This window comes from Numenius arquata, chromosome 2 (genome assembly GCF_964106895.1).
Source record: "Numenius arquata chromosome 2, bNumArq3.hap1.1, whole genome shotgun sequence".
Classification (NCBI taxonomy): domain Eukaryota; kingdom Metazoa; phylum Chordata; class Aves; order Charadriiformes; family Scolopacidae; genus Numenius; species Numenius arquata.
In genome coordinates, this window is record NC_133577.1 from 64318698 (window position 1) to 64345541 (window position 26844).

General features: G+C 50.0%; 1 protein-coding gene across 1 annotated transcript in view; it reads right to left on the bottom strand.

The window, feature by feature from the left end:
- Positions 1–1170: 1170 nt before the first annotated feature.
- The window catches only part of CECR2 (CECR2 histone acetyl-lysine reader), a 98539-nt gene continuing 72865 nt past the window's right edge, over positions 1171–26844 (bottom strand). The window contains exons 3-19 of the mRNA XM_074167419.1: positions 25279–25462; positions 24439–24578; positions 23816–23920; positions 23143–23192; positions 20636–20805; positions 19810–19887; positions 14806–14962; positions 10804–10933; positions 10475–10512; positions 10280–10371; positions 9869–9995; positions 8044–8471; positions 6768–6896; positions 5834–6656; positions 2413–3820; positions 1454–1559; positions 1171–1176 (exon numbers count right to left, since the gene is read on the bottom strand). Of these exons, the coding sequence (XP_074023520.1) occupies positions 1171–1176; positions 1454–1559; positions 2413–3820; positions 5834–6656; positions 6768–6896; positions 8044–8471; positions 9869–9995; positions 10280–10371; positions 10475–10512; positions 10804–10933; positions 14806–14962; positions 19810–19887; positions 20636–20805; positions 23143–23192; positions 23816–23920; positions 24439–24578; positions 25279–25462 (4171 nt within the window). The remainder of the gene's footprint in view (positions 1177–1453; positions 1560–2412; positions 3821–5833; positions 6657–6767; positions 6897–8043; positions 8472–9868; positions 9996–10279; positions 10372–10474; positions 10513–10803; positions 10934–14805; positions 14963–19809; positions 19888–20635; positions 20806–23142; positions 23193–23815; positions 23921–24438; positions 24579–25278; positions 25463–26844) is intronic.

A 26844-nucleotide genomic window follows, 5' to 3' on the forward strand; every position in this document is an offset into this window, starting at 1 on the left:
ATGCTCCTCCTCCACTGGCAACTGAGAGTGGTCAGGAACCCTGGAGTACCTTCTGCTTCTCTGCTGCTAAGAAGTGAATATAGACAAGGGACAGGGAAAGAAGGGTGGGGATTCAGCTTCTCTCCTCGGGCAGCAGGGCAGCACAGATTTGCACAATATTTGTTCTACCAGATAGCTGCTGCTCTACCCCCAGCTGCATCAGTTTCACTGAAAGAAGTCTAAGATGACCAGTTACACCATTTTCTGTTTTCTAGAGCATATATTTCTCCTATCAGAAAGGCAGGGAGGAGGGTACTATACTAGCAGAAGGGACAATGCCATGAGTATCCTGTCCTGGTTTCAATTCCTGGTCCTGGTTTCCTTGTTCCCCCATGATGACAGGAGCTGGAAGTGCACTCAGGCCCTGGATCCAGAGGGGGCAGAGGTGGGGGTGCGAGAGGGAGGAGGAAGAAGACAAGAGAAAGAGGAGGACACGTTATGCTCCTGAGCAATTCCTGCTATTAAGTCAACCAACCGTCAGGTTGTGTCTTGGTTGCAGAGGATAGGAAAGAGGACAGCAAGTCATCCATCACATGTTCCTTCACCTCTCTCCGCTTCCCTATCCTGGAAGATTTCAGTGTGATATGATTGTAAACAGTTACGGATTCCTCCAGTGCTAAGCCCACTACAAGCTGGGCCTACCACCTCCCCCATTATGTACAATACATTCACCAACAACAGAAATTTATTTAAAAAGGCAACAGGTTAAATTCTGTAAACTGGATCCAGCTCCAAAACACACACGTTAATACTACAAGTAAAATTCCATCATCATCCTCTTCCACCCTGAAAAATATACCTGAGTTTAGCAGTCAATGAAAGTTTCTGCTCCCACCCCCGCCCTCCCCACCCCAAAAATCCCTCAAACCCTGAACGAGACGCAGTCTCCGGTCACAGAAAGCCACTAGTTTGCGATGCTCGCCCTGTGGTGGCGAGCCAGCTGCTCGGCTGGCTGGGGCCCAGCACCGCTCCAGGTTTCCAACACAAAAGCCGTTGCGGCATCATGTTCCGTGGACCCAGGAAGCTACATGCTGCTCGGGCGAGAGGAGGGTGGGACAAAAGTCTGCCCCTCCTCCCCTTTGTCCAAATCATGTGTGGCTTTCATCTTCGTGAGGTCCGTCCTTCCTCGGACTAGCTCTGGAAGAGGAAGAACACGAGTTGGAGGCTTTAACTGGCAGCTTTAGAAAGGAATAACCTCATGATTGCATGCAACCAATGCTAGCTCTATTGGTCCACCTAGGTTATGTTTTACACTCAGCTAAGGCTACAGAGACATCCCCAACCCCTCTGCAGAGCAGTAGTTCACCTCCCAGCTTCCTCCAGTGCTTCCCACTCCCATCCCACACTTCACTCCTTTAACCTGTGGGAAGAGAAAGACTCGCATTTCAACTCTGCTCTCTCTCTCAGCCCTTACTTGATCCAGAGGCAATGCTGATGGTTTTTGTGGCGTCAAATCTTCCCGGGACATGGTTGCTGTAGGCATCTTCGGGAAGGGAACTTGAGCCTGATGCATTTGCATTCTGGAGCCAGGTTGAATGGAGAGAGTTTTAGCACATGAACATCAGGAGCAAATCCCATCTACTTGGTTGAATGCATACATACAACATTCGCATACAAGCATGCGTCTTGTGTATTCTTCTTTCTGGCTTCCCCCCAAAACACAATCTTTAATCCATGCCACCCCCTCAATGGCTTAGTTGTAAGCCAAGCCCCCTGAGTACTTGGAGGAGGACTGTCATGCTGGGACTATAACAAAACAGTAGCAGTTGAAGCACATTTATAAAATCTGAACAGGGAATTTTTTGAGAAGTAGAACTTTCCACTTGGGAATAAAATATGACATGTACAATCTCAGTGAGAAGTAATTTTCAGTGAGGGAAATTTGAGACAGAGAAGAAGGGCAAAGCAAGAGGAGGGGGAAAAGGGGGCAACATAAACGGATTTCATAACAAGTTCCTAACTTTAGTTAACTACTCTGCCCCTCTATGAGAAAGATGCAATAAAATTCTTGCAAAGAAAATGAGAGCTCATTTGATTATGAGATGCACAACCCTGGATGACACATTAACAAAACACTGTCAGATAAAACAAAATACTGGTGTGGGCATGAGATGGATGGGACAGGCTAACAGGTCTCCACGATGGCTATTGCTGCTTGTTTTTAAGGAGCTGCAACAAAACTCTCTCCTGCTTACAGAAAGGTCTAAGAGACCTTTTACTCCAAGGGTGTAAAAGTCATCTGTTAGCCTCTCAACAGTACTTGCCATCTCCTCTGACTCCAACCCATGTTCTTCCAAGGATATCCAACAGTTATTGTCACCCAGGCATCACCCCCCCTCCCGCCTTGCCTTCTTGCAGAAAACACGGTCTTACCCCGAGGGTCTATACAAGTCCTGGGGTGGTCCCCCCATGCCACCTCCACTGCCTCTCTGCTCCATCAGCAAGGCCTGAAAGTGACCTACGTTCTCCTCCCGGCAGCGGTACAGGGGTCCCTCCTGAGAGAGGCCGTTGGCCTGGCCGGAGGCTGGATGATGAGACAGGTGAGCATTCATGGGCGATCCATATGTCCTGGGCTGGAAATGACTGGCGGGATGCCGGGATCCATAAGGAGAGCCAGTCTGTAGCATTACCCCGTGGGGAGGGAAAGCCGATGGGCCAAATCCCATCCCTGAACCCAGGTGCGGTGGGGGGGCTCCATAGAGGAACTCCCCCGCTGCCACCGAGCTTTGCCTCTTCGTGGCTGCGTTGTGGTTGTCCAAATCAAGGAACTCTTTGGGACTCTCCGGCCTTTCCTGGGACTCCTCGGACTTCTCGTCTTCAGGCCCCAGATCCTGCCCATCGCTCGGAGAAACCTCTTTGGCACTCGCTACGTCCATGCGGTTGGGAGAGGCCAGGGCGGCGCTCAGTGCCTCGCAGCCCTGCAAGCTGCTGGCCGACCCCCGGTCCGGGAAAGGGGGTCTGGCCAGGGGTGGGTGGGCGGTGGGGTGCCCGCTGGGGCTGGCCTGGGGGTGGAGAGGCCTCTGCCAGTCCGAGTAGCCCTGCGGACAGGCGTAGTAGGGCGGTCGCTGGTAGTGGTGGTAGGAAGGTTGAGGCTGCGGCTGGTAGGGGTAGGGCATGCCCTGGGGGGGTCGATACCGGGGGAAGACGCCAGGGTGGGCGCTGCTTGGCTGGAAACCCCGAGGGGAAAAATGCTGGGGGTGGGGGGGAGGAGGAGGAGGCTTTCCCCCCATCACAGGACCGAAGCCCTGCAGGCTCGGGTTGATGTGGTACCGCCCAGCTGAATTTGGGTATTCCAGACCGGGCATGTAGAGAGGGTGGAACTGGTTAGGGGTGGCCCCCATGGAGCTAGCATCCACGCCGGGGAGTCCGGTGGCCTGCCCCATGCAAGGCACGGCTGCTTCAGGCAGAGCTTTCCCCCCACCACAGAGGGGCTTCTCCAGCAGGTTGGTGGCTAGCCCCTTCCCCTCGGCGCTGGCCGCTGGCCCCTCGCCCGCTGCCCCATTCTCAGGCAGGGGACCTCCTCTCTCAGAGGTGGGCACCAGGTCCCTCACACAGCCCGGGCCACCAGCATAGCCACTCTCTGCTGGCCACGTGCCTTTGCCCTGCCCTGTCTTCAGGTCACCCTTCACGCCAGAGCCATCTCCCTCCCCATCCGGGGGCAAGGCGCGCCTGGTGCACTCCATGGTTAGTGGGGGTTTGGGTTGAGGTAGGAGTTTGGTGTAGGCCCCGTCGGGAATGCCGATGCACTGAGCCTTCTCGTCCACACCTGCCGGCGGCTCCACTGGAAAGAGAGTGGAGAAAAGTCACACGTCAGTCTAGTTTTGGAAACTGGCCCTCCCCACCCAACACATACACACGCCTACTCACACTCACCCAAAGTACACATGCCGAACGGTAACTCCTGCCAACTTTAGCAGGTCTACCAAAGTTGCCTCTCAGCATCCTCTCCTGCTGCTGACCTAAAGCTGCTGGGCAGCTCTGCCCAACAAGTCCCTAACATCGGGATGGAGAAATCATCCCACTTTTTTTCAAATGGAAGAGAGAAAGGAGTGACTTTCTAAAACCATGAAGGTCCTTCCATCCTAAGTACTCCAAAGCCTACAATGTCCTGTCTTCTACTCAAACCTCTCTATAGGACTGTTGGAGCATGGCAACTGGTGGGGTTGCAGTCTCCCTCCCACACCCATCACACAGTCCTCCCTTCAGAGACCTTTAACAATTCTAAAGTGCATTTTTGCAGAGTTGGGTGACCTTTAGTAGCTGCTTCTTTTAAAAGAGCTCTTTTAAAAACTACTCATGAGGTTGTACCTCTCTTGGAAAAGTGGCATGGGTGGACTGAACCCTGAAGATAAAGGCACACTGTAGTTTGCAAGCCACCTATAAGTCACACCTCCATGGAACTAACATTGCATTTACACATGGGTGTGCAGAGGCAGAGTTGGGAAATACCCCATTGGGGTCCACATGACAGCAAGATAAGAAGTCGGGGTAATGGCAACTTGATTTCAGGCTACGTTGCCCCTTCTGATCCACAAACCCCACTTGTCCACAGCTTGGGCAGAAGCGCTACCACACGCTGAGATGCTGCGGAGCTGATCACAGCCATATTTTAACCAACTGCGATTTGGGGATGCGGCTACTCTGCCCTGCAATCACTCAACGTCCTCCCCCAGTCTCTGTTCTATATCCAGCACAGTTAAATGATGATGGCTTTTAAGCAATGCCACACAAGGAAAGAGTTTCCTCTTAGTGCAAGGCACACGAGGGATCGATAAAAGATGCAAGGGTTTTGATCTCTAGTTTACCAGCTAGAATTAATGAAAAAAAAATTTTTTTTTTGATCTCTGGGGTTTTTTGATCTCTACCTTAGGTTTGTTTTCTTTTTAAGGGTTTTTTTTTGATCTCTGGTTTACCAGTTAGAACAAATGAAATTCAACTGGAAAGAAACTTGCGATGGCACACACGACATGCTGCCATCCCACCTAAACTGACACAGCTGCTCAGGGGCTTTTGGGCAGTCCTGTAGTGTGAGGATTTTGAGATGTTGAGAGGCACATGTGCATTTCAGAGGAGAAGCTGTACTGACATAAACTCAAAGGAGTATATTTAAAGCATTTATTCACATAACGTCTTCTTTCCTTACCTAACTCTCTGCGGATCTAATTTTTATATTAACTCCAAGTGAGCTCTAGAAGCATCACAGCCTATGCTTTGCATTTGCACCCCATGGCAAACTGATAACTTGCAGGTACAGCTGGGACAAAGGGGACCTCTGGCATGTTACAGTGAAACAAAGCAATCTTAAAAAAATCTAAGCGATGGCTGGAGTAGAAAATATATTCCAATTTAGATTAAAAAACAGACACACACATGTAAAACCTATGTCCCCCACAACTACTTAATCAAGATTTTAATTCTTTTCTAGAAAAACCCTGCTTTTGTTGCTGAACCTCAGCCACCATTTAAAATTGACTCCTTGAAGGTCAGGGCATATTTTCCAAATAAAGCCACATTTGCAGACACAGGCTTTGTGCATCTGCATGACAGTTAAGGTGTGGGTGCCTACAGGTTTGGAGCCCAAGAGCTGTGAAGCTGGCCTGGGGGTGGTCCTGGCCCTGTCCCCACAAGCACACAACAGCAGGCAGTGGGAAAATGTGAAAAGGGCATGGGAAATGGTGGCACGGTGCTGCCAGCCGGAGGGATGCCTGTCAGCAAGCAAAGGGGAGGTGGGTAGGGGGGATGGCAGGCAACAGAGGTGGGCAGGGAAGCTACCAGTGGGTGCTTGAGGGGTTACCTTGGTTGCTCTCCGTCTCCATGGTCTGGCTGGTTGGATCCTGGGAGTTTCCATTCCCCACGATGGGTTTGGGGGGCTGCCCGCCGGCGGCAGAGGCGGCGTGTGCCAGCTGGGGAAAGGGCCCGGGGAGGTGCGGCGGGGGCGGCTGGCGAGGGTGGTAAGGCACACCCGGCGGGCACACGCGGGAGGACAGCTGCTGCATGGCAATCATCTCCGGGCTGTCCATCATGGAGTCCCCGCCCTGGCACCCTCTTTGGACCTGAGGGGGTCCCCCGAACAGAGTGGCCGTCGGCTGCGGCATCCTCTGGCCAGCGGCTTTCCCAGGTGGTCTGATATACCCTGAGGGAGGCACCCCGTGAGGTAGGAAATTTGATTGCTCCGTCCACTGGCTGGGAGGCAGAGGTGGCCTCATGGCCCGGGGGTCCATCATATGACCCAGGGCACGGGGCTGGAGCGAGGGCCCCGGCCCCATGGGTGCCTTCTCCTCCGGCCCCACGGTGCCCTGCCCGGTGGGGCCATGGCTGCCGTTCCACAGGGCCGGGTGTGCGCGGTTCAGGTACTTGTAGGGCCGGTACATGTGCCCTGGGGGGACCTCGGAGCCCTCTGGTGGCCTCACGGGGGGACCGTTGTGCCTCGGAGGGAGGAAGCCCTGCTGGAACTGGGCCGGTGGGTAGACGGTGTCGGGCGGGGGGCCACTCATGCGTCCCAGCTGCAGGGCGCCTGGCCGGGGTCCGAGGCCGGCGACGTGGGTCGGTCCTGCGCACGCCTGCTTCTCCGGGGCGGCCAGCCTGTGCCCACGGTGCTCGCTCAGTCCCACGGCCGGCTGGGGAGGAGGAAGAGCGAGAGAGACATGGTGGGTCTCGGTGAGAGCCATTGCACCGAGGACCTGTGGGTCCTAGGGGCTGCAGGTTCCCTTGGCTGCAGCACTTCTTACCTGCATGGCAAAGTGCTGGTGCTGCTGGACCGGGTCTCCGGGATGGGGCTCAGGCACTCGCGGCGAGCCGTAGAGTTTTGTGGGGTCCGATCCTCGCAGGGGGCCAAACGTTCCCGGCACAGCTGGTCTCTAGGGGATGGGGAGGGGAGAGGGAGAGAGAAATAAAACAATTTGTGAAGTGCAGGGAAGCAGCAGAGCTGCTGCAGGTAAGGGGAAGGCAAGGGCAGAGCTGCTGCAGGTAAGGGAAAGGCAAGGCTGGAGGAACCACAGAGGTGAGCAGATGGGCTTTTTGGAGGCACCATGAAAAACCTGTACTCCCTTTCCTATGAAGCCATACAGCTTCCCTGCCGAAGCCCAGTCGTGTGTCCCCATGCTCAGGTCACGATACACTCACCTGCCACCCAAATACTTGGGAGAAAGCAAGAAGATTGGAGGTGGCAGTGGTTTGCTCCAAGGAGAGGAGCAGATCACAGGAGCATGTTAGCAGTACGACGGGGGGAATGTGCTAGATTTCCTTCAAAATACTCATTGCCTCCAGCTCTCCTACTGCCTCCCCTCTATTTGCATCACAAGAAGCACTCTAAAATTTTTGTTTGATCTCTAGCTAAAAGGGTGAGGGGTTGTTTGGATCTCAGAGGAGCAGCTGAAACACCACATCACAAGACATCACCGGTTAAAACGGAAAAGGTGGTGAAGGATGGGTGAGGAACAGCCCAAAGGGGAGGCAGAACAGGTGGCATTCAGAGAAGGAATGTTGGGCTAAAGGGAGGTCACTGCTGCAGTCCAGGGTGGCCTCGTGTTTGCTTTCATTTACTGCTTTTATAAACACTCATGCACGAAATGCAGTAGTACGCAGATGGCACAAAGTTACCAGGCATCTGTAAACAATTGAGACAAAAGAAGACCCGCTTGTTCAGCATCATAAACTGGAGGTTAAGAGAGGAAATGTGACTGCTTTCCACGCAGAATGGGGTAGCTCTCCAAGGAAAGAAGAGAAGTGGGGGAGCCAGGGCTGGTGCAAGCCCACAAGGGGACATGCCACCCATGGGAAATGTTAGGAGACTGTTCCCAGCTAGTGCAGCAAAACTAAAAGTGTACCAGTTTAAATCTAAGGGCTGAAAAGTTTCAGATGTAGAAACTATAGCCCTGATCCTTAACATCTGGGAAAAGAGCCTTTCCACGCAGTAGGGATTTCGCAGTAGAGAGTTTCCTTCCCCTTTACATCCCTCCCTCCAGCAGGCATGATGGGTGAAGAACAGCAGAAACTACTGCTTACCATCTGGCCAGGATGTGGCACAGGGCTGGGCATGCCGCCGTACTGCAGAGAGCGAGGGAAACCTCGCCCATTGGAAGGACCCACTTCTCGAGGAGGCTGCATGGGATTGCCACTTGGATCCTCTGCAGAGGATGAGGAGAAGGAGGAGGAAGAGGAAGAAGAAGCAGGAGCCCTGGAAGTAGCTCGATATGGTGGAGGTTTTCCTCCATTTTCCAGGCGTTGCTGCCTCTTGCCTGGTCCATCTGGGTCTCGTGACCGAGTCCAAACACTGCCTGTGCTGGAACGGCCAGTTCGCCGGCTCCTCTTCTCTCGTCTTCCATCTTCTCTTATCCAAAACTCCTCATCTGTGTCTCCGTCTTCCCCAGGGAAATGCTTCATCATTGCTCGGTGGAAACACCTTTCTAAGTTGTAAGCCATCTTGGTATATTCTGCAGTAAAAAAAACCCAGCATCATCAGGGACAGAGCCTCATAGAGAGAAACAATTAAGCAACATCAGATAAGTCATCTCCCCTCCACAAAGTTTCTTTGAAGAAGACTTTTGTTTCTAGCTAATTGATTTTGGTTTAAGTTCTTAAACTCGATAAGCAGCACAGCATTAGATTTGTTCAGCAACCTCACCAGGGGACAGGCACATAGGCATGACAAAGTACCATTAGCAGCACGGCTTGCAGAGTCAGCATTAACCCAATGTTCCAGCATAGTGCCAAGAATTACATTACGAGAAGCACCACCTCTGCTCGCAGAGATGCGTGACCTGCACAGTTAGCCAGCGGAGTCCTGAGAGAAGAAATGTGAACTTCCAGCAATGCTATTTGATTACATTCAGAGGCTTTTCTTGGACTCGTTCAAATCTCTGCTGTATGCTACAAGACAGAGGAAAACCAGCAAACATATTTATCCACGTACGGTTTCTAAAGCACTTGCTGACCCTGACACGAAAGCTATTGCCAACACCAGTGTCCCCATTGCGTCATTTGCACAGGACAGTTCTGCTCAGAGGGGCTCCTACTTTTCATTGGGGTGGATAAGAAGGAAAAGACACGCGAGAAGTGTTAATGACAAGGGCTTAAAGCAAATGACTTTCCAGTTGTTTCCACTAAACTAACCCAGAAGTTCCTCGGGAAACAGAGCTCTCCCAGTGGCAGTGCAGGAATGCTTTTACTTGGGGCCCACAGTGACAAGCTGGGTAGCTCTATTTTTCCCTTTCAAGGCGGTGCTGGTAAGACACAGTCTGCAGTGATGACCCACCATATGGGAACTGATTTCTTACCTAGGCAACATGCAGAATTTTAATTGGCATGGCAATTAAACCCAGGGTTTCCCATTTGTAGAGTCATGTTGTTCCTTCAACAGCCAAGGAACCTAAAACCTACATTTTCCGTCCAAAGGACTACAAGCCTGGGTCTTTCCTCACTTTTCTGTGGTATTAAACAAACACTGGGGGCTAAGCAGACTCCTATGCTTTTCAAAGTCTGTGACAGATATTATGAGACAAAGGAGCACACTGACACACACAAGCACACAAAGGAATGAGCACAGAAAGAAACAGGCTTTCTTCTCTTTGTACGTTCTGCCTTCACCATCTACCAACACGGGAGTCCCTTAGTATGTCAGGCCCCATTTCAGTACGAGAAAACTGTGCTAAAAATCTGGCTAAAACCCCAGGCCTTATAATACTCAGGAGCTCCCACTTTTTCACCCAGCCTCCCAAAAATGCCCTGAAAGAGAATAAGCACAAATCAAGTACTGGTGAGTAGGGAGAGATCAGTGCTTGCTTTGACTCAGCGCTGTAAATAGATGGACTTAGCATCTTGCTGCTCTTACCACTGCCTTCACCATTGTACTTAAGACAGTTCCTGAACATGGTCTTCATATCGCCCACAAATTCTTCCTTGGTGCAGTACTGACCTCCATTCAACTTCTTCTCCATGCTAGAGATGTCCATGGGGGCCTGAAACGCAACAAAACCTCCCTTCAGTTAAAACAAGCATAGTGGGGCTTACAAAGTGGTATAAATAGCTTCCTTACAGAGTGGGGATGGGGAGCAAAGGCTGCTGTCCTGAGAGGCAGCCTCTCATCTTTGGTTTCCCTGACTTGTAAGGCTAGGAAGGACTATTGGGAGTCATGCAGTTTGACTGTTGAGGGTAACATAGCCCACAAAACTTCAAAACACTTCCAAAAAACTGCAACCTGGTCAAAGTGCATCAATCAAGACGGCTGGACCACTTTCCATACCTTAATGATCTGGTAGTAGTTGGGAGCATATGATTCATCGACAGGCTCCAAGAAGGGCCAAGAGTCCTTGTGAGCCTTTACCACGTCTAGAACTGGCAGTAACAAAAGAAAGGTGAACGGTTACACACACAGGCTCAGGGGAGTATTTCACTTTGTTCAAAGTCATGCAAAGGGGAAAGCTGGGGCAGGACTGACCTTTGTACATCGCTGTGAACTCATCGTCCAGTTCAAAGCTGTAATGGGAAGCATAACAGTGAATATGCAGACTGAGGACATATAAGACATGCTCTCGTACTTCATCTTCCCTTCCACCCCATGCACAGTGCCGTGACGGTGAGAAACAGGCCTCAGGACATACACTCCTCTAGTGTGGCCCAAATCCAGATGTTTCTCGGGTTACTCCTCGCTGTTCTCTAACCTCACTTCTCCCTCCTCATTCCTGTGAATGATCACACTCCTCTCCTCCCCATACTCAATACTTCAGTGCACCCATGCACTGCATGCATGCCCAGCTGCACACTCACAGGTCCTTGGTCCTTCGCTCTTCCCTGGTAGGAGAACTGGGATCCAAGTGGGAAAGCTCAGGGGGGAGCTCCTTCCCCTGCGCCAGCAGCCAGGCCCGTTCTTCACGAAGCTTCCTCCTCCTGGCCCGTTCTGTAGTGGGGAGGGGAGAGAGATGAAAAACCATTCAGCACTCCTTGTCAACAAGATCCTCCAGGAAAAACGAAGGCAGCTCCTGCAACTCTCAAGAACTCCTGTGACATGTTCTTGTTCTTTCAGGAAAAGCAGCAACAGAACAGGAGCAGAGGAGGTGAGAATACAGCACACCATCAACACGCCTCTTCATTTCCCCTTGAATTTACTATCAGTGGTTTTGAAGCATTACTGTGATACAGATGCTCCCCCAGGCAGCTTCCAGACAAATTCCTGACAATGGTGTGGTACAAAGAGAGAAGTTCAATGCACAGATCGAGGCATAGATCAGCACTATGGAAAGAGCTGGCTTGTTAAGTTACCATCCTTCACATGCTTCACCTCAGCCAGGTGAACTTAAGGCAGCCGGTTTTGCACTGAAGTGGAGGAAGAGCAGTGCCAAGGGAAGGGTGAAGTTCTACCAGCTGGGTGGCAATGAGTAACTGGGGTCATTAATATCCTCCACCGCCATGGTTAACCTTGAGAAGATTGCTCAGGTAGACCATCACGGCCAGCAGCCAGAGTGAGCAAGCTGCCACACAGGAGGGCCACTGGGACAGCTTTGGTTTAAGAGGTGAGACACAGGAAGAAGCAACGCTGGTAATATAACCTGTGGTTTGCAACCAGACAGCTGGCTAACAGATTGCTTCATAATAGAAAGTTTATGGGCTCTTATGAACCTCATTTCCTTTTTCTTATAGGAAATCTGAATTCATTTGACTTGCTAAACACCTGTGGTTGTACCAACCTTCTGTAGGAGCAGAATTCTGCGGAAGCAATGTTCAAGGAGAGATGTCACAGGAGTAAGAACCCAGAAAACAGGCCACATTGGGGAACACTCATAGCAAAAGAAAGATGGGGGAGACTTCACTAATACCCTCTAGCAGAGGCTCCATTTTTGGAACATGCCGAAGACTCAAGAAGCACCAGCTCTGTGGAAGAGTATTAATTTACTGTCTTACTCTGTCAGTTAAAAACAAACTGGGGACGGGGCTTGAAGGCATAAGAAAACTAGGAATAGCTGCAAGGTGGGTATTTCCAGGGAGGTCCATGGCCTGGTATGTCAAAGACTGGTAAAAGAAAGTCCAATTTCCTGCTAGAAAACTCTGGGTAGCATGAAGTTGTGAGGACAGAACTTGCATCTAAGATGTCCTTCAGAATCCAACAGTATCTATTATAACATTTAATGATGAGAAGTCCAACATAAAATTGCAGTGAACAGAGATTATCCCAGTCTGTCCAAGCACAGTTCAGTATTTCATGCTTTTTTCATAAAGTTAACATCACTTAGATGACATTGTAATGGGTACCTAAGTGAGAAAGCTGAAAAAAACACGAGGCAATGATTTGGGCAGCAAAAGGAAAATCTCATGGCAAGAACAGCCAAGAGGTAAGGAGATGTACATTTTAGAAATCACAGAATCACAGAACAACATGGGGTTGGGAGGGACCTCTGGAGATCATCTAGTCCAACGCCCCAATCCATCAAGGCCTGCCAGGGATCTGACCTGGTAAACTGACAGGAATCAGGGAGTGCTACCCTGGTACCAGACTGGAGCTCATTCAGGATTTAATGGCAGGTCCCTCTACCAGAGCAAGTGATTAATATAACATGTTAAAGATCACTGGCAGAGCTCGTTGTCATGCTGTTGGCCTGGGTTGAGTCCTACCTAGCAGCTTTCAAAGTCTAATCAATGCTCTATAAAGTACCTCAAACAGCTAGAAAGTCATATGTGCGAGAGAGAATGTTGGAGCAGCATCTGGGAAGAGGACTGGGAAACTCTAATCTGCTGTTGTGGTAGAAATCTAGAAAACTGCTATAGCTCTTAAATTCAGGAAGGTACAGATGGACCCAGCAGGAGGCTCGCTACCTGGGGTGTGCGTTGGAGTTGGGGCGAAGTGAAATCCCAGACTGGAAACAGGAACGTAATCTAAAAACAGGCAAACAGTCCAAAACTGAGAAGCAGGTGAGGTCCTGATGAAGTTCATCAGAGAGCAGATATTTCACCCTGTGTTTCACATCACACCTCTACAGAAGACCTTACAAAATTAATGTTAAATCCCAAACAGACTGCAAAACACAAGAAAACCTCTGTCAACAGATGTCCAGTTTTAACAAATCTGAACCAAGCAAAACAAATTACTTAATTTTCAAGTTACTTTCTGTCCATAAGAACTGTCAAGAAAGTAAATGCTAATGGAGGGTGTGCTTGGCAATAAGGAAAGATGATTAAGAAGCCAAAGTTTTACCTCAATAGCTGCTGTTTCTAGGGATGAAAAATACTGCAGTGATTTAACTGAACAAGTCAGCCACTTAAATAACCTTTCCAAACGGCTTTTGCATCAGCTTAAAAGGAGACTTCTCCTGACTTAGCCTAAACTGACTAGGGACAAGTTTATACTAAACTGAAAGAAACTGCACAAACCAAAATAAAAGCACCTCTGCCAAAAAAAGCATGAATATATGCTAAATTGGCTTAAAACAGTTTACTGCCCACTCCCATTCCAGTTTCTTTGAGTGGCTCTGGTGCCTTTGCATAAGATGATGTAGTGATTGCATTCACCCAGAAAAGGAGATGGCTTATACCAAAACAAGACCTGTTAACAGGTACATTTAATTTTGCAGCTCTTCTGGAACTTCAAGATTAGTTTTGTCTATACAGATGGAGAATTAAAGCACAGAGGATATGCAATTTGCCAAGGTGAAACAGATATCTGTGGCAGATATAGAAGCTGGATGATTCTCAGTTTAAAGCACCAGATTAGCTAGGACTGGCAACCAGGAATATATGAAGGCCAAGCAAGTAATTGGATTTTCTAAAGGTTAGAAAGGTAAGCAGGTAAAAGAAACTATTCTTAGATAACATCTGGTCTGCTACCAAACATCTGGTAGCAGACTGTTTCATCTTGGAAAGTTTACAAGGTCTGCATGAACTTAATCTTTTTTCCTTTTCTGATTCTTTATCCACTTAAGGATTCATGATACTGATATTGCCATACCTTACCACCACAGTTTTCTGAAGATGCTCAGCCTTTTCCCGGAACTGCAACAGCCTGGCCAGCCACTGCGGCAAAAGCAGCAGATAAAGGAATCCCCATAAGGGAGGCTGACAGAGAGAAGGTCATCAGAAATGAGCCTGCTCTTAAGACACCAGTGCCTACGTGTACTGACTAAACGCTTGCTGTCTGTACCTTGATCTGACGTATTAAATGCAACATGGCTGTTCCTTGCAGAACAGCTTAAATCAGCATTTAATTCAAAACCACAAAAAACCAAGACCAACACCTGAAGTTGCCACCTCTGGTGCTCTATTCAGCCTTGTCCTCTCATCTTTAATTTTCCAGATGATAAGGCCAGTAGCAATATAAAACTACTACTCTTGCTACTCCCATTTTGTCTCCTTCCCCTTCTCCTCAAAGGGAATCCTTTCATCGGGCATTGAGGCAAAAGGATCAAATGCTACTCAGCAAGAGCAAAGCCAGCTAACCCTGAACACAGGGAAATCCATGAGGACACAAGCTGGGAGACAGAAGGGAACTGAGGAAAACCACAAATAGCAGCAAAAAAAGTACAGCTGGGGCAAGGGAGAAAATAAGCATGACTTAAGGAAGATGACACAGTCGAAGGGTGCACTAGAGAACATCTACAAACACCAAGGGAGATAGACAAAGGAACAAGCTGCAGTCAGACCAATTTGTCCAAGGTAAGTACAATAAAAGATATTCCCATTAGCAGGTCTGGCAGGGGAGGTATGCAAATGGAAAATCTTAATTCAAGATCTGAGTCTCGGCTTTGAAAGCTTCCACTTCTGCTTCACACTGGCCGCACATACCTTCCACTGCTTTCACCTTCTCCTCCATCTCTCTCTTCCTCTCCTCCTTTAGCAGCTGTTCCTGCTCCCTCTTCTGTACTGCTATAAGGATTTGGCGCTCCTCCTCTTCCTCTCTGCGCCTCTGCTTCTCCATTGAACTCAGCACGTTCGGGTTTACCTGTGACAAAATGGTGCACCAAAAACTGTAATGCATTGGCTTATTGAAGTCTGAACAGAGGCAGGTTTACTTTGAGCAAGCATTAAAGCATACCTACAATGAATGGCTGGGGGGGAAAAAAAAAAAAAAAAGGAAAAAAAAGGATTTGTACGTATGAATTCTCAGATGAAAAGCAACATGTAAAGGAAAGTTATTTGTGAAGCAATGAAGTCCTACTGACATAGGGACAAAGGAAGGAGAAGCGATGGGTTAGACAAGCTGCCACTCTGCCAGGGATGCACTGCATGTATTTCCCTTCTGGGCGTAGGATTCAGGCTGTTGACACCACCATACAACACCTCTACGCCTTCCAGCTAGCAAAGCCCTGAGTTGCAAGTGTGAGCAGGAAGGACTACTCTGTCAAAGCTGGCTCTGCTACAAAACACAGTACTTCGGATAGGAAAAGGGACTGGTACAACCTTGCATCAAGGTATCGTTTGGAGTGTTTTCCTTTCCGCTTCAAAATAAGGCCCGCCATATTTCTGTGAACTAATCTCCCCTGAACTAGTTCTGGCTTATTTGTTTGGACGGTTTTCCTGCTGTGTCTCCCAACCAGCTTTCTCATTCAAGGACGCCTGGGTCTTTATTGCCCCACTTCCTCACCCCCACCACTGCCAGCAGGCTGCAAAGCCGTGTCTGATCCCACTGAGACTGCAGGCTTCTCAGCGATCGCCTCCTCCTATTTCTCCAATAAAGTGCGAGGTATGTATATGGCAGTGTGGAATTACCTTTATTAGCTTAATTTAATTATAAGACAAATGAGTCAGCCATCCACCAGCCACTCCCACCTCTTTGAATTCTGCAAGACCAAGATATGTGTGCCTTATCAGCAGGGAATATCAGCCGGAAAAGAACAGTGTGCATACAGTTTTCTCCACCTTCATTTTCAGGGAATAACCAGCAACTGCCACTTAGGCAGAAGGCATTTCCTGAGGATTAGCAATCAGCTGGGGTCCCTTGGCTGCTGCTCAGACCATCAACTTCTCCAGGCCCATTATTAATCCCCAGAAAAAAATCTGGCACCACAATTACGATTTTGTCCTTTTTTCATTGCCTAGAAGTGGAACCTTGGAGTGTTTTGGTAAACGCCTAGAAACGTCTGGTTTCATTGTACATTCATTCCCACTCTACCTCCCTTTTCCCTACACAGCACTGCCCTACATCTCCCCCTGCAGCTCTCTGAGGATGAGCATCATGTATTATCTCCCTGTCTCCAGCAGCAACAATATATTAAGAGAATTATGCTTCAACCTCCAACAGCCACAGAGAAATGTCCAAGAGAGGGTGATGGGTCTCTTGATGACATTAGGACCATATCCTGCATCTAGCGACAGACTAGACAGCAAAATCACCTTTTCCGTGCTGGTCTTTTTAGGTGAAACCCACAGCATGAACTCACCACAAGGGAACACTGCCCATCTTCTTTGCCTTTTCACATCTTTGGCAAATAATTAGTACTTCACTCTTCTACCACTTTCCTAAGGAAACCATTCTGTGAGTCCACTTGCCTTTAGGTTAACTAGCTTATCCTCGTTCAGTCTAAAGTTAATTTCTCATCCCCTTATTCCATCCAGTAATTCCTAGTCAAGCTCTTCTGGGCAAGCATAAATTCTCTTCTTCAGCCACGTTCCAGTCTTCTTGGGATTCCTCAGACACTTAGACAAAACTCCCATGTTTTTGTAATTAGGTTAATGTTTCGTTATAAAGCAATTCTTCCAGCTCCATAATCATTCCAGTTGTCTCTCTCAGACCTTTCCTCCAACTGATCAATATCCAAACACCAGGATGCCCAGGACTGAAACTGCTATGCCAAGTACAAGAGCCCAAGAACCTACAGAATCAGGTTCTACGTTTCCACTTTTGGGTCTTTTCATATCCCTTTCTCAACCACTCTACCATCCTATTTTCTAATCTTGCACTTCAAACATCTTCCTTTCAGGCCCAATCCTGATCATCATCGACTTGTTTTCCCTTAACTTTCTAGATCAATCTTTAAATTGCAATAGGAACCAAAAACCATGAGGTTCTGCAGCAATTAGGAAGAAACAGAAGTGAGCAGGAATCAGCCACCAGCAGTTGGTACAGCAAGACATTTTATTGAGGATGTGACCATCAGCCTCTAGATTCTCCAGCCTGTAGATCTAAGCCAGCCTGGTGTGCTGCACTAATTTCTTCAACTGTTTGTGCACAGGTCAGGCCTTCCCTTTCCCTGGATTCATACAGCTTCCACCCCTCACATCCTATGGAAACGTGAACACACCATCTAAGCCGCAGTGCTGACACCAGGGCCTCTCTAAGCTTGCAGGGTGCATTCAGCACCCTATACTGTAATGGCGCGACACAGAAGCGATAGCACTTCCCACGTCAACCCACCCACCACAAATACGGCACCGACAAAGCACAGGGGCAATCTGAAGCAAAGGAGAGGGTGTCATCCTAGCATATCCAGGAAGAGAAGAAAAGGGAAATGTACAACCCACAAGTGGAGTCTAGTGAGTACCAAGGGCTGCAGCAGATGCCGGCAACAAGCGCACTTGCTCCCTGCAGCGCTTGCAGGGCAGCAGCAACGCTGGCACAGGCTCTTTGAGACACTTGAGGTGCAGTAAGAGCCAGATTTTCAGAGGGACCTGCTGCCTAGTGCCTCACTTAAGCCCACTGGGGAGAAGGGTGCTCAACTCAGGGTTAAAAAAATAAGCAAACACAAACAAGCAAACTCCTACTAGATGTGGTGGAAATAGACACCTATTGGAACGACAAAAGCAAGAACCCAACACAAGTTAAACTTCCTTCCTGAATGAAGAGGTGGCAAAGGGACACTTCTCCAGCTTCCTCCCCACTTGGAGGATAAAAACCACCCCTCTCATCTGCGACCGCGGCATCACCGCCTCCTTCCCTCCGCCAGAGAGCACTCCAGGACACAGCATCACTGCCTTACGCCCCTGGGACCCCAAAAGGGCCAAACTTCTGCCTTTTGCTTTGCTCTCCAGACAGTGGGTATCAGGCTTCAGGGGCAGAAGGCCAGGAGGCGCGGGTGCCCCGGGCGCCCCAGCCCCTCGCCCTCCAAACCTCCCCTGCTCCGATTTCCGCAGCGCTGCCCTAATGAGGGTGCTGCTCAGGCGGCTCTTTAATGAGGAGCTAATCTGAACCACCTGTTGAGAAATCCCCCGCAGGATTAGGAGCCTACGGAGCAGTTATATCTCGGACCGAGGCGACATCCAGCTCATGGAGCTGGGAGGTAGGGGTCACCCCTGCACCGGGCTGAGGTTTTCTCCCCCAGACTTGCCTGCTGTCCACCCTTCACTTGGCAAAGAAGCCATCAGACATGCTGGCACCTTCCTTGGCTTCTCCACGGCAGGGATGACTGCCATGTCCTGCTGGGGAGCCAGCACGAGCATCGCCACCCTTGCGCTGTCTGGCTCCCCATGCCTCAGTGCAGCGGGAGCCGAGAGGGCCCCCCGCTCGCTGGAAACGTTTCACTGGCCCACAGGCAGCAATTAACAGCCCTCTGCCGCCGCAGACCTGGAGCACCTGCGGTACTGATTAGCATCATTCAGGCTCCATGTGTTTCCCACTCCCCTCCTCCTCTGGGATTTCTGCTGCCTGTGAACAAACATGTGTCCCCGCGCTTCCTGCATGGTGGGCTTTGCAGAGAGCAATACTGGCCCCAAACTGACCATCGCTGGGGTCTTATTTTCTTCTCGGCAGGCTTTTATCTGCAGCATGATGAGAAGCTCTTCCTTCCTTTTATTTATCTGTTTTAAGTAATTATATTTATTGTGGAGAACTGTACTTTCTCCTTTGTTTTGCGGGAACCCCTGACCCTGGCTCACGTGGAATATTCCCTGCAGTTTAATTTCCCAGGGTTTGACAAAACACCAGGTAACTGTGTTTTCATTACATCTACAGCGAGAGATTAGGCCACAGCCTGATAGAATCAAGCCAATTTTTTCCTGCAAAGCTAATCCCGTGTTGCCTGACCGATTGCTTTAGGTAGCTGTTGCCAGTTCAAAGACCCCCCATCTCCACCCTACCATGTCCCTGGCTGTGCCAACGTGACTGTTGGGGGCTGCGTGGTGAACTGGATTGGAAAGCTGATCCACGTTAAAAATAACCCCGACCAAAGAAAAAGGTTATATTTAACTCCAGTCATTTTCCTGGGTCTGGTTCACTGCACAGACCCGCGAGCGGCAGCGCTGTTACACTGACGGGGTGGAGAGGAGATGAGGGTGAAGAGGCACGGGAAGAGCCGTTTCAGCTGACAAGGCTGCAGTTTGATAAGCATTTCTTTAAGCAGCCTAAATTGTGACTTCCATTTCCAGCTGACCCCCTCCTAGCTCAGCTCCGTACTGCATCAGTCATTCTTCTCTCCCTCTGCACTATCTACACCCTCATGTGTTTGCAGCCTCACGTTTTCCCCTTGGCTGAATTTCTGTCATTTCCCTTTGTAAGCCGGTTCTTCTAGCTCTCTCATCCTTCTTCAACTTTTCTTTGAACTGCCTCGAATGTGCCAGCACTTTCATTGAAGTGGAATTCCCCAGACTGAGCGCAGATTTCCATATGCAGCTGCACCGGAGTCTGCGGCGAGGCCGGTTACCTCTGCGATCCAGAGGGCAGCACCTCCCTGCTCGCCATAGAAACCCCGAATGTCAGCCTGCCTTTGACAGGCATTACCACCCATCTCTCTTTCAGCACAAGCACTTTCAAACGACTCCTTCCCACTGAATAGCGATGCTGCGGTTTATTTTTTCCCCCAGGAGGCATCTGCTCTCGCCTCCCTCTGTCGTCCTCCCCCTCGCACCCCCCCTCACCTCCTGCTTGATTGGTTTGATGGGCTGATGGTCAGACATCCACCTGGGAGAAAACTCTGTCCGCTGTAGACGCTTCTCCTGAAACAGGGTTGAGAATTGAGGGAAGGAAAAAGAGAGTGGAGGAAATTAGGGCACATCGGTGATACTGGCAGGAGAAACTCTGGGGGCTAGAAGTGACCATGAAATCCCTATTAGCTTTACAAGGGTAGCAAACAAGCAAGCTGAACTCAATCCAAGAACATCACGCTGAATGCAGAGCCCATTTTACAAAGCCATCTAGCCGAAGGATCCCGTTCCAAATCTGTCCCACCTGAAAACACTCAGTTGACGGACAGTACCCTTCGGAGTTTCAGGGCTCTGACATACCAGCTCAAGAGGACTTAGCTAGGACAGCTAAAGCAGCCACTGCCCCTTCAGCAGAGCCAGCAGAGAAACAGCAGTAAAAGTGAAATCAGAGGCAGTTTGCATAGAAAAGCTAGGCTGTAAATCACAGCAGTTCAAAAGCAGACAGAGATTCCCTGCTAGCAGAAAAGGGACACAGAAGGTGGCTGAAGACAGTAACCCCTTCAGCCATCCTACCTACGCTGCCATGCAATCATGAACCAGATCCTTAATTATTGACTCTAGCCCTGCCACTCCATGGAGGAGAGTCTTTCTCCCCATACACAAGCTAAACAGCCCCCACATCAACAACACTTGCAGGCTGGAGTAGGGGGTAGCAGGATGGGGTGACAGGCTGCTTGGATTTAGCTCTCCTTCAATCAGCAAACGTCCATGCTCTTGGAAACGGTCATAGAGAGGTAAACAGGATGTCATGTCTCCTCACCTTCTGTGCAATCATGTTGCAGATCTCCGGCAGGAAGTCTTCACTCAAGAGTTTGTAGAGCTGCCGCTCTCTAAGGGAAGTCCTCTCTCTGAAGCTCTCCGTGACCTGCCTCCACTCCTCTTCCGTCTGACACAGCAGCCACCATGTCCCACGGCCAGGCCCTTGGGACCCTTCAACAACATGAAAGGATGTTATCTCCACAGCAGATACGACTAATAACTTTTCTTTATCCCTTCTCCTCTCCTCAGGGCTCAGGAAGAGCAAAAGATACTGCCAATGGCCACTGTTACGAGAAACATGCTCTTTGCTATAGACCCAAAGCCCTCTTGAGCCACCAGAAGCACTGCTACCTCCCCTAGCAATACCCAAAGTGATGCCAAGACACAGAAGAAGTACACAGGTGAAGAAGTAATGGTAGCACTTTGCAACACATGGGTAGCGTGACGTCCCTGTAAGCAAGCCTCCATTCCAGTTATGATGGAGCAGAGAAAAGGATTTAATTTGTTTCTTGTAATGGAAGCTCTCAGCTAGGGCAAGACATAGGCTAATGCAAATGTCTGCTTTAGTCTGGCAGCAGAATAAAAACATTGAAAATTAATGTTATTTGAAATAAGCCAATTTTTATTTTTTTTTTTTTAGCACTGCAAACCTTTGCTGCAGTGAATAAAACCTCCCATTCTCCCCAATTGAAACATTTTGTTTGCAAGCACTTGAAAGAACAGAAGAGGAAGTGAAGGATGGGCTTCATCGGGCTGCCAGATGAGGGGGAAGTTCCAAAAGTTCACATCCCATCCCTGCTCGATCCAGAGTGGGATCTGAAGCAGATCTCCCACTGCTCTGAAGCATGTCCCAACTACCAAGACACTCTGAGCTGTTCCGCCTTGTGTGAAACATTTGAATATTAATTGCAAAGGAAGGACTCTCTCTTGTGGTGGTTGGAACACCCACCTGGAGAAGGGGAATGTGGTTCCTGCTCCACAAATGTTTACACAGGGCAGAGAAGCCTCATGGGTTGCAACTTGCATGCTTTTACCCCGGGACGCTCTCTAAGCAAAAAACGTTGTGGCCCCATTTTTGGGGAGGTTGGTTCAAACCCCTTCAGGCTGAGGGGTTCTCAGCTGACTCCAGACTTTTCTAGAGCTAACCACCGGGCTACTGGAAAGAAAGCAATGGTCACCACCCCCACTGGCAGATGTCACGCAGCTTCTCACCACATTCTCAAGCAAATTAACTATGAAAAATATAAAGAAGTAAAAAACAGAGCCCTTTTCTTTCTAAACCTGACCTTGGGCCCTTTGTGGATTTGAGCTGCCAGTGGCTCCGGCACGCGAGCTATCAGGTTGCCCCAGTAAGACCAGAGCGCTTCAGCCTCCCTCCAGCCACATGCCTTCTGTTGGAAACCTCCGTGCCGTGGTGGCCGCACAGGGGGAGTGTGTGCTAGCTCCAGGTCACAGGCCAGTGTGCAGCTTAACCCGCTCTCGGCTTCAGCTTAAGTTAACATACTGGGGACTGGCAACCGAGGTGGCAAAGGACCAACCATGTGCTGGTTTCTGCCACCCTGGCTATGCAAAGCTGTCCCCTGCCCACCTGCAGTGGGGAGCTTACCTGCCCCCTCGTTTCCCCTTCCCTTGCCAGCTGCCTATGGACGACTCATTTCAAAAGCAACCAGGACTAAGGCACTGCTTTGTCCCACTAGAAGATTACTCCACAGCTGAAGTGACACAATTTACTGAAAGACAATGATCTGATAAAAGCCCCAGCACCTAACGCACTTCGCTCCAGCTCTGTCGCCCAGCTCTGGAGCAGCCACCAGGAAATCTGAAGACAAAGGGTGAAGGGAAGGAGGCACAGCAAAGATAAAGCCACCCTTGCCTTTTATCGTGAGGCAACATGCAGGCTGAGCCCCTGGGTTATGGGGAAACCAATGGATCCACATGTATGACAAATGAGTCCCAGCCCCCTCAGCCTCAGTTTCGCATGAAGTTGCCAACTTGCTTTTACTGCTTGCCTCGTTAACTCTTATGTGGGTATCTCCAAGTCATCATTTATCGAGTTCAGCCACCCAATGGCCAACGGGAAACAGAGGTGAGGACTACCAAAATGGTTCTTCCTTCCCTATCTTGGCATCACTGACCCTACTCTCTTCCCAGTCTGAAAAAACCCACTATAAACAGGGGCTTGTGTTCACCTCATCCCTGGAGGAGCAAGGGCCATTCACAGCCCATTTTCATCAACTTCAGTGAGTAGGTGGGCCCCCAAGGCCTAGTGTAACCCAATACCTTACGTTTCTTCATCCCAAACTAATCCACGATAAAACAGGAAGCCCGCAGGTGCCCAGGCTCCCAGCTGCAAGGCAGCCTGCATCTCCAACACCTCCTTCTGAACTCGGCCCCAACAACCAGCAGAAAGAGTCTCCCTTTCCTGAGGAAGGCATCTCTCCAGGCTTTGATAATTTAAGGGCTGTGTTAGCTGATCATATCAACGCTGACCCTGCAAAATCTCTTTACCATTTCTTATCTGAGTCTCGCGGATTAGCAAGTTCTCTTCTGCCTTCTCCCTACCAAAAAAAAAAGAAAAAAAAAAGGGAAAGATACAATAAATACATTACTTCACATCACTGAAATGCAGCCACTTCAGAGGAGAACTGGGGATGCAGCAATTATTTAATGCACAGCAAAACCATGAAAAAAACAGAGTGTAGAACACACGTTTGAGATACATATATTCACATATATATTTATCATAGCTTCATATGATTTCAAGAAGTGAAGGGTGCAGGCTGGAGTTTAGCAAGGACAGTCTTTCAATTCTTATGGGAAGCATCCCAAAATCTGTACTGTCTCAAGTGGCCAGGCTTTTGGCTTCAAGCGCTACGTAGTGAAAGCGTTCTTTATCAGGTGCGTATCCCCTAGCACTGCAAAGGGGAACTGCATCCGAAGAGAGGCGGTTGGAAGAGTGATACCCACTGTTTCACCAAACTTGGCTTCCAGCTCAGTCAGAATTTTCCTTGGAGAGGGATCAAAGCACCCACCAAGTCTGAGCTTGCTTCACTTTTGAGATGTATTGAAATTATGGCTTCATGGTATATACATACTTATTGGGGGAACCCCAGAAGTACATTATACTTACCTCTGGGAACATACGCATTTTACATCTATTGCAGGAGCAACCTTTCCATACCTCAGCAAATTTTCTTCCAGGAGTTTTTTCCGCTTTGGGGGTCGCCCTCGTCTCTTGCCTGTTTTCCCAGGAACGTTTGGGGTGTTTGTCTGCCCCCCACATCCCCTGCGAAACGTCAAAACCACCATGAAATATCTGCTGAGCAAGGGAACCGCGGCTGGGAGGATGAGAGAAGGGCAGGGAAATTGGAACAGCTGCTAGGAACCCAACCAAAGGGGGGATTAAATCAGAGCGGCAACGGGACAGGGAGGGGAGGAGAGGAGGGATTCCCACTCGCTGGGAGCCTGATCTGGGAGCCGCCGGCACGGTGCGGGGCAGACGGGGAGGAATGCGGTGGGGCAGGCAGCATCGCCCCCACAGCAGGCTCTCCCGGTGCCACAAAGGCTGCAAGGCTGGCTCCGACACAATGCGCGGCGCGGGGCAGCTCGCAGTCTGCTTGGCAACTCCAGTCTCGCCCCGCACCGCTCCAGCTCTCTCCCAGGCTACCCCCCTGCCATCCCCCCTGACACAACAGCAGTCAGGCGGAGTCCCCTCCAGCCGGGCTGGCTGCGCTGTCCCCCACCCCCCCACCCCTTACCCCCTGCACCCAGACATGGGGGGACGTGGTGGTGGGGTGCTGTTACCTGTCTGGAGCCAACTCTCCGTTGGTTTTCCCCTGCACCGGGTCCTCCTTGTACATCCGCGTGCCGTAGAAGTACCAGTACAGGGCACCGCTGCTGTCCTCGCCCAGCGGCTCCACGCGGAGGCTGTCAGCGTCCAAGCCCTGCGCCCACCGGGAGACCCCCCCCCCGCCAGACGGGTGACAAGTTGAAAAGCGGCCACATTGTCACACAAAACATGATGACACCCCTCCCCAAACACCTCCCTCCCTCCCTCCTCCTCTCCCGCCATGCCACAGCAGCAGTACAGCTGCTCCTCCTGGCCGAGCTGGGAAAATGTTACTCCAGGGGGAAGGCGACGTTCGCTCTCTGTCCAGGGAGGGATTTAGATTGGCATCTCTAATTTGAATGGCCTCTCTCGTTTTAACATTTCATCTCTGGTGCTCCTGACAGGGAAGGTCTAATTAGTGCTGGCGACAGTCACGCACAGCCCTGAGAAGCTCCCTCCCCCCCTCCCCGCCACCACCCCTCCCCCAGCTCCCCCAGTACACTTCAGCCCCATCCTTTCATCTCACACCATCCCTCAGCAAGGCGGTTGCAGCTCTCGCAGCCTTGCCATTACAGTTGGAGCATCTCCAAATTCGCTCTTCGCAGCAAGAGTAGCCAACGAAGCCATTTTACTTAGCGACTCCCGTGTTACAAATACATCCGTGCAGGACAAGGGCCCCAAGAGCAGTCCTGAGCGCTTGCCTTGGCCTTAAAATACACTTAATAGCAGCAACCCTCCTCTTCCCGGGAAGATTCGCTGATCTGGCCCAGCTCCTGCAGCTGCACCGTTTCTCCCTTCCCTGCTGCCCAAAGCACCTTGAGGAGGTCGAAGACGTCGTCTGCATCGAGGCGGTAGTCACAGAGGCGGTGCAGGATCTCCACCCGGGTGCGCAGGGGCAGCTCCTGGAAGGTGGACTCCCGTAGGGGATTGGGCTTCCCTTCCTCCAGCTCCCAGCGATAGTTGATGATGTCCTCCAGGTAGCTGTGAAACGTCTGCGATCTAACGAAGGAAACAAAGTCCCACACGCTCACTCTAGTTTGCCATGCCAGAAACACCTGGGCAACCGAGCAAACACAACACAGACCGTTAACACTTGAAGGAAAACCATGCCCTACGACAGCTATGGTTAGCTGCAGCTCTGTAACTCGGGTTTCTAAAACACAGCAATCTCATTACATCACCACGGAATTTCACATTATACGCATACAGCTTACAGGACACTGTGTTACTGTTATTTCCTTCCAACCTGAAAGAACCAGCTAAACATGATCTCACCTCAGCCCTATCCTCTTTCTATCCCAATGGGTAGTGCCTTGTTCTAGCACCAATATCCACCCTCCACTAAAATAGGATGCCATGAAGCTGATGAGCCTGATCCCCTTCCGCCTCTCCCCATTTCATGCAGAGACCCTCTTCTTCAGCTTTCTATTTGTTCCTCGCATCTGCCATTCTCAAGCCCTGCTCCTCTCTCTGCCTCTTGTTTTCCACGGCTTGGTTCAGTGCCTTGAAACTTTCCATAGCTGATTGTCTCCTCCTGCTTCACTACTGTGTGCTTCCCATACTCCTGTTGTAGCCCCTGTTCTCTTCTCCATCCATCCCCAAACGTGCTGCCACTTTCTGCCTGCTCCTCCACCAGTGGCTCTGGCAGGACATCTGCACAGCCTGGTTAACGCACATGGCTTGGACCCTGCCACACAACAAGGCTGGCTCCCAGCGTGAGCGTACCTCCCAAACAGGGTTCAGCCCAGAGGACTCTCTCCTCTCTAGTTTCCCAGATGATCAAGCTGAACACTCAAGCTCTTCATAAACACCGTTACTACAACGATCTTTCTCATTTGCTAGCTGGGCCACATGAAGTCCCCCGTTTGTTGCCAGCAGTTCACCGTATAACCCAAGGAAACACACATTTCTTACCTTCATCTGGCATTGAGTGTAAATGTCCCCATCTGACACACATTATACTGCTGGTGGAGCTTAAGGCTAAAAGAATTCCTGTCTATATTTTAAGGACACTTAAGTCCTTATTCTGACCGCTGAAAACTTCAGGGGAGGGAATGAAAAAGGGCTGGTGAGGCCATGTGTCCCTAAATATAAAACTTTCTTAAGATCTGTCCATGTCACTTTGAGTCCTGAGACTTGCCAGGCTCTCTCAGCCTGCTCGAGTTGTGTACCCTGAGCACAGCAAAGGGGGGGACCCCCCCATGCCCCAGCCATTCTTGCACACACGGGAAGTCCATATGCCGGCAAGAACACCACTGGGTACACATTCCCACCAGCTCTCAAAAAGGCAGCTCAATTTGATAGGTTTTTGGCACAAACGGATTACTCTATATGATTAATGGAACCGTGCCAATGCTACAGAATTGCATTTGCCTGAGAAA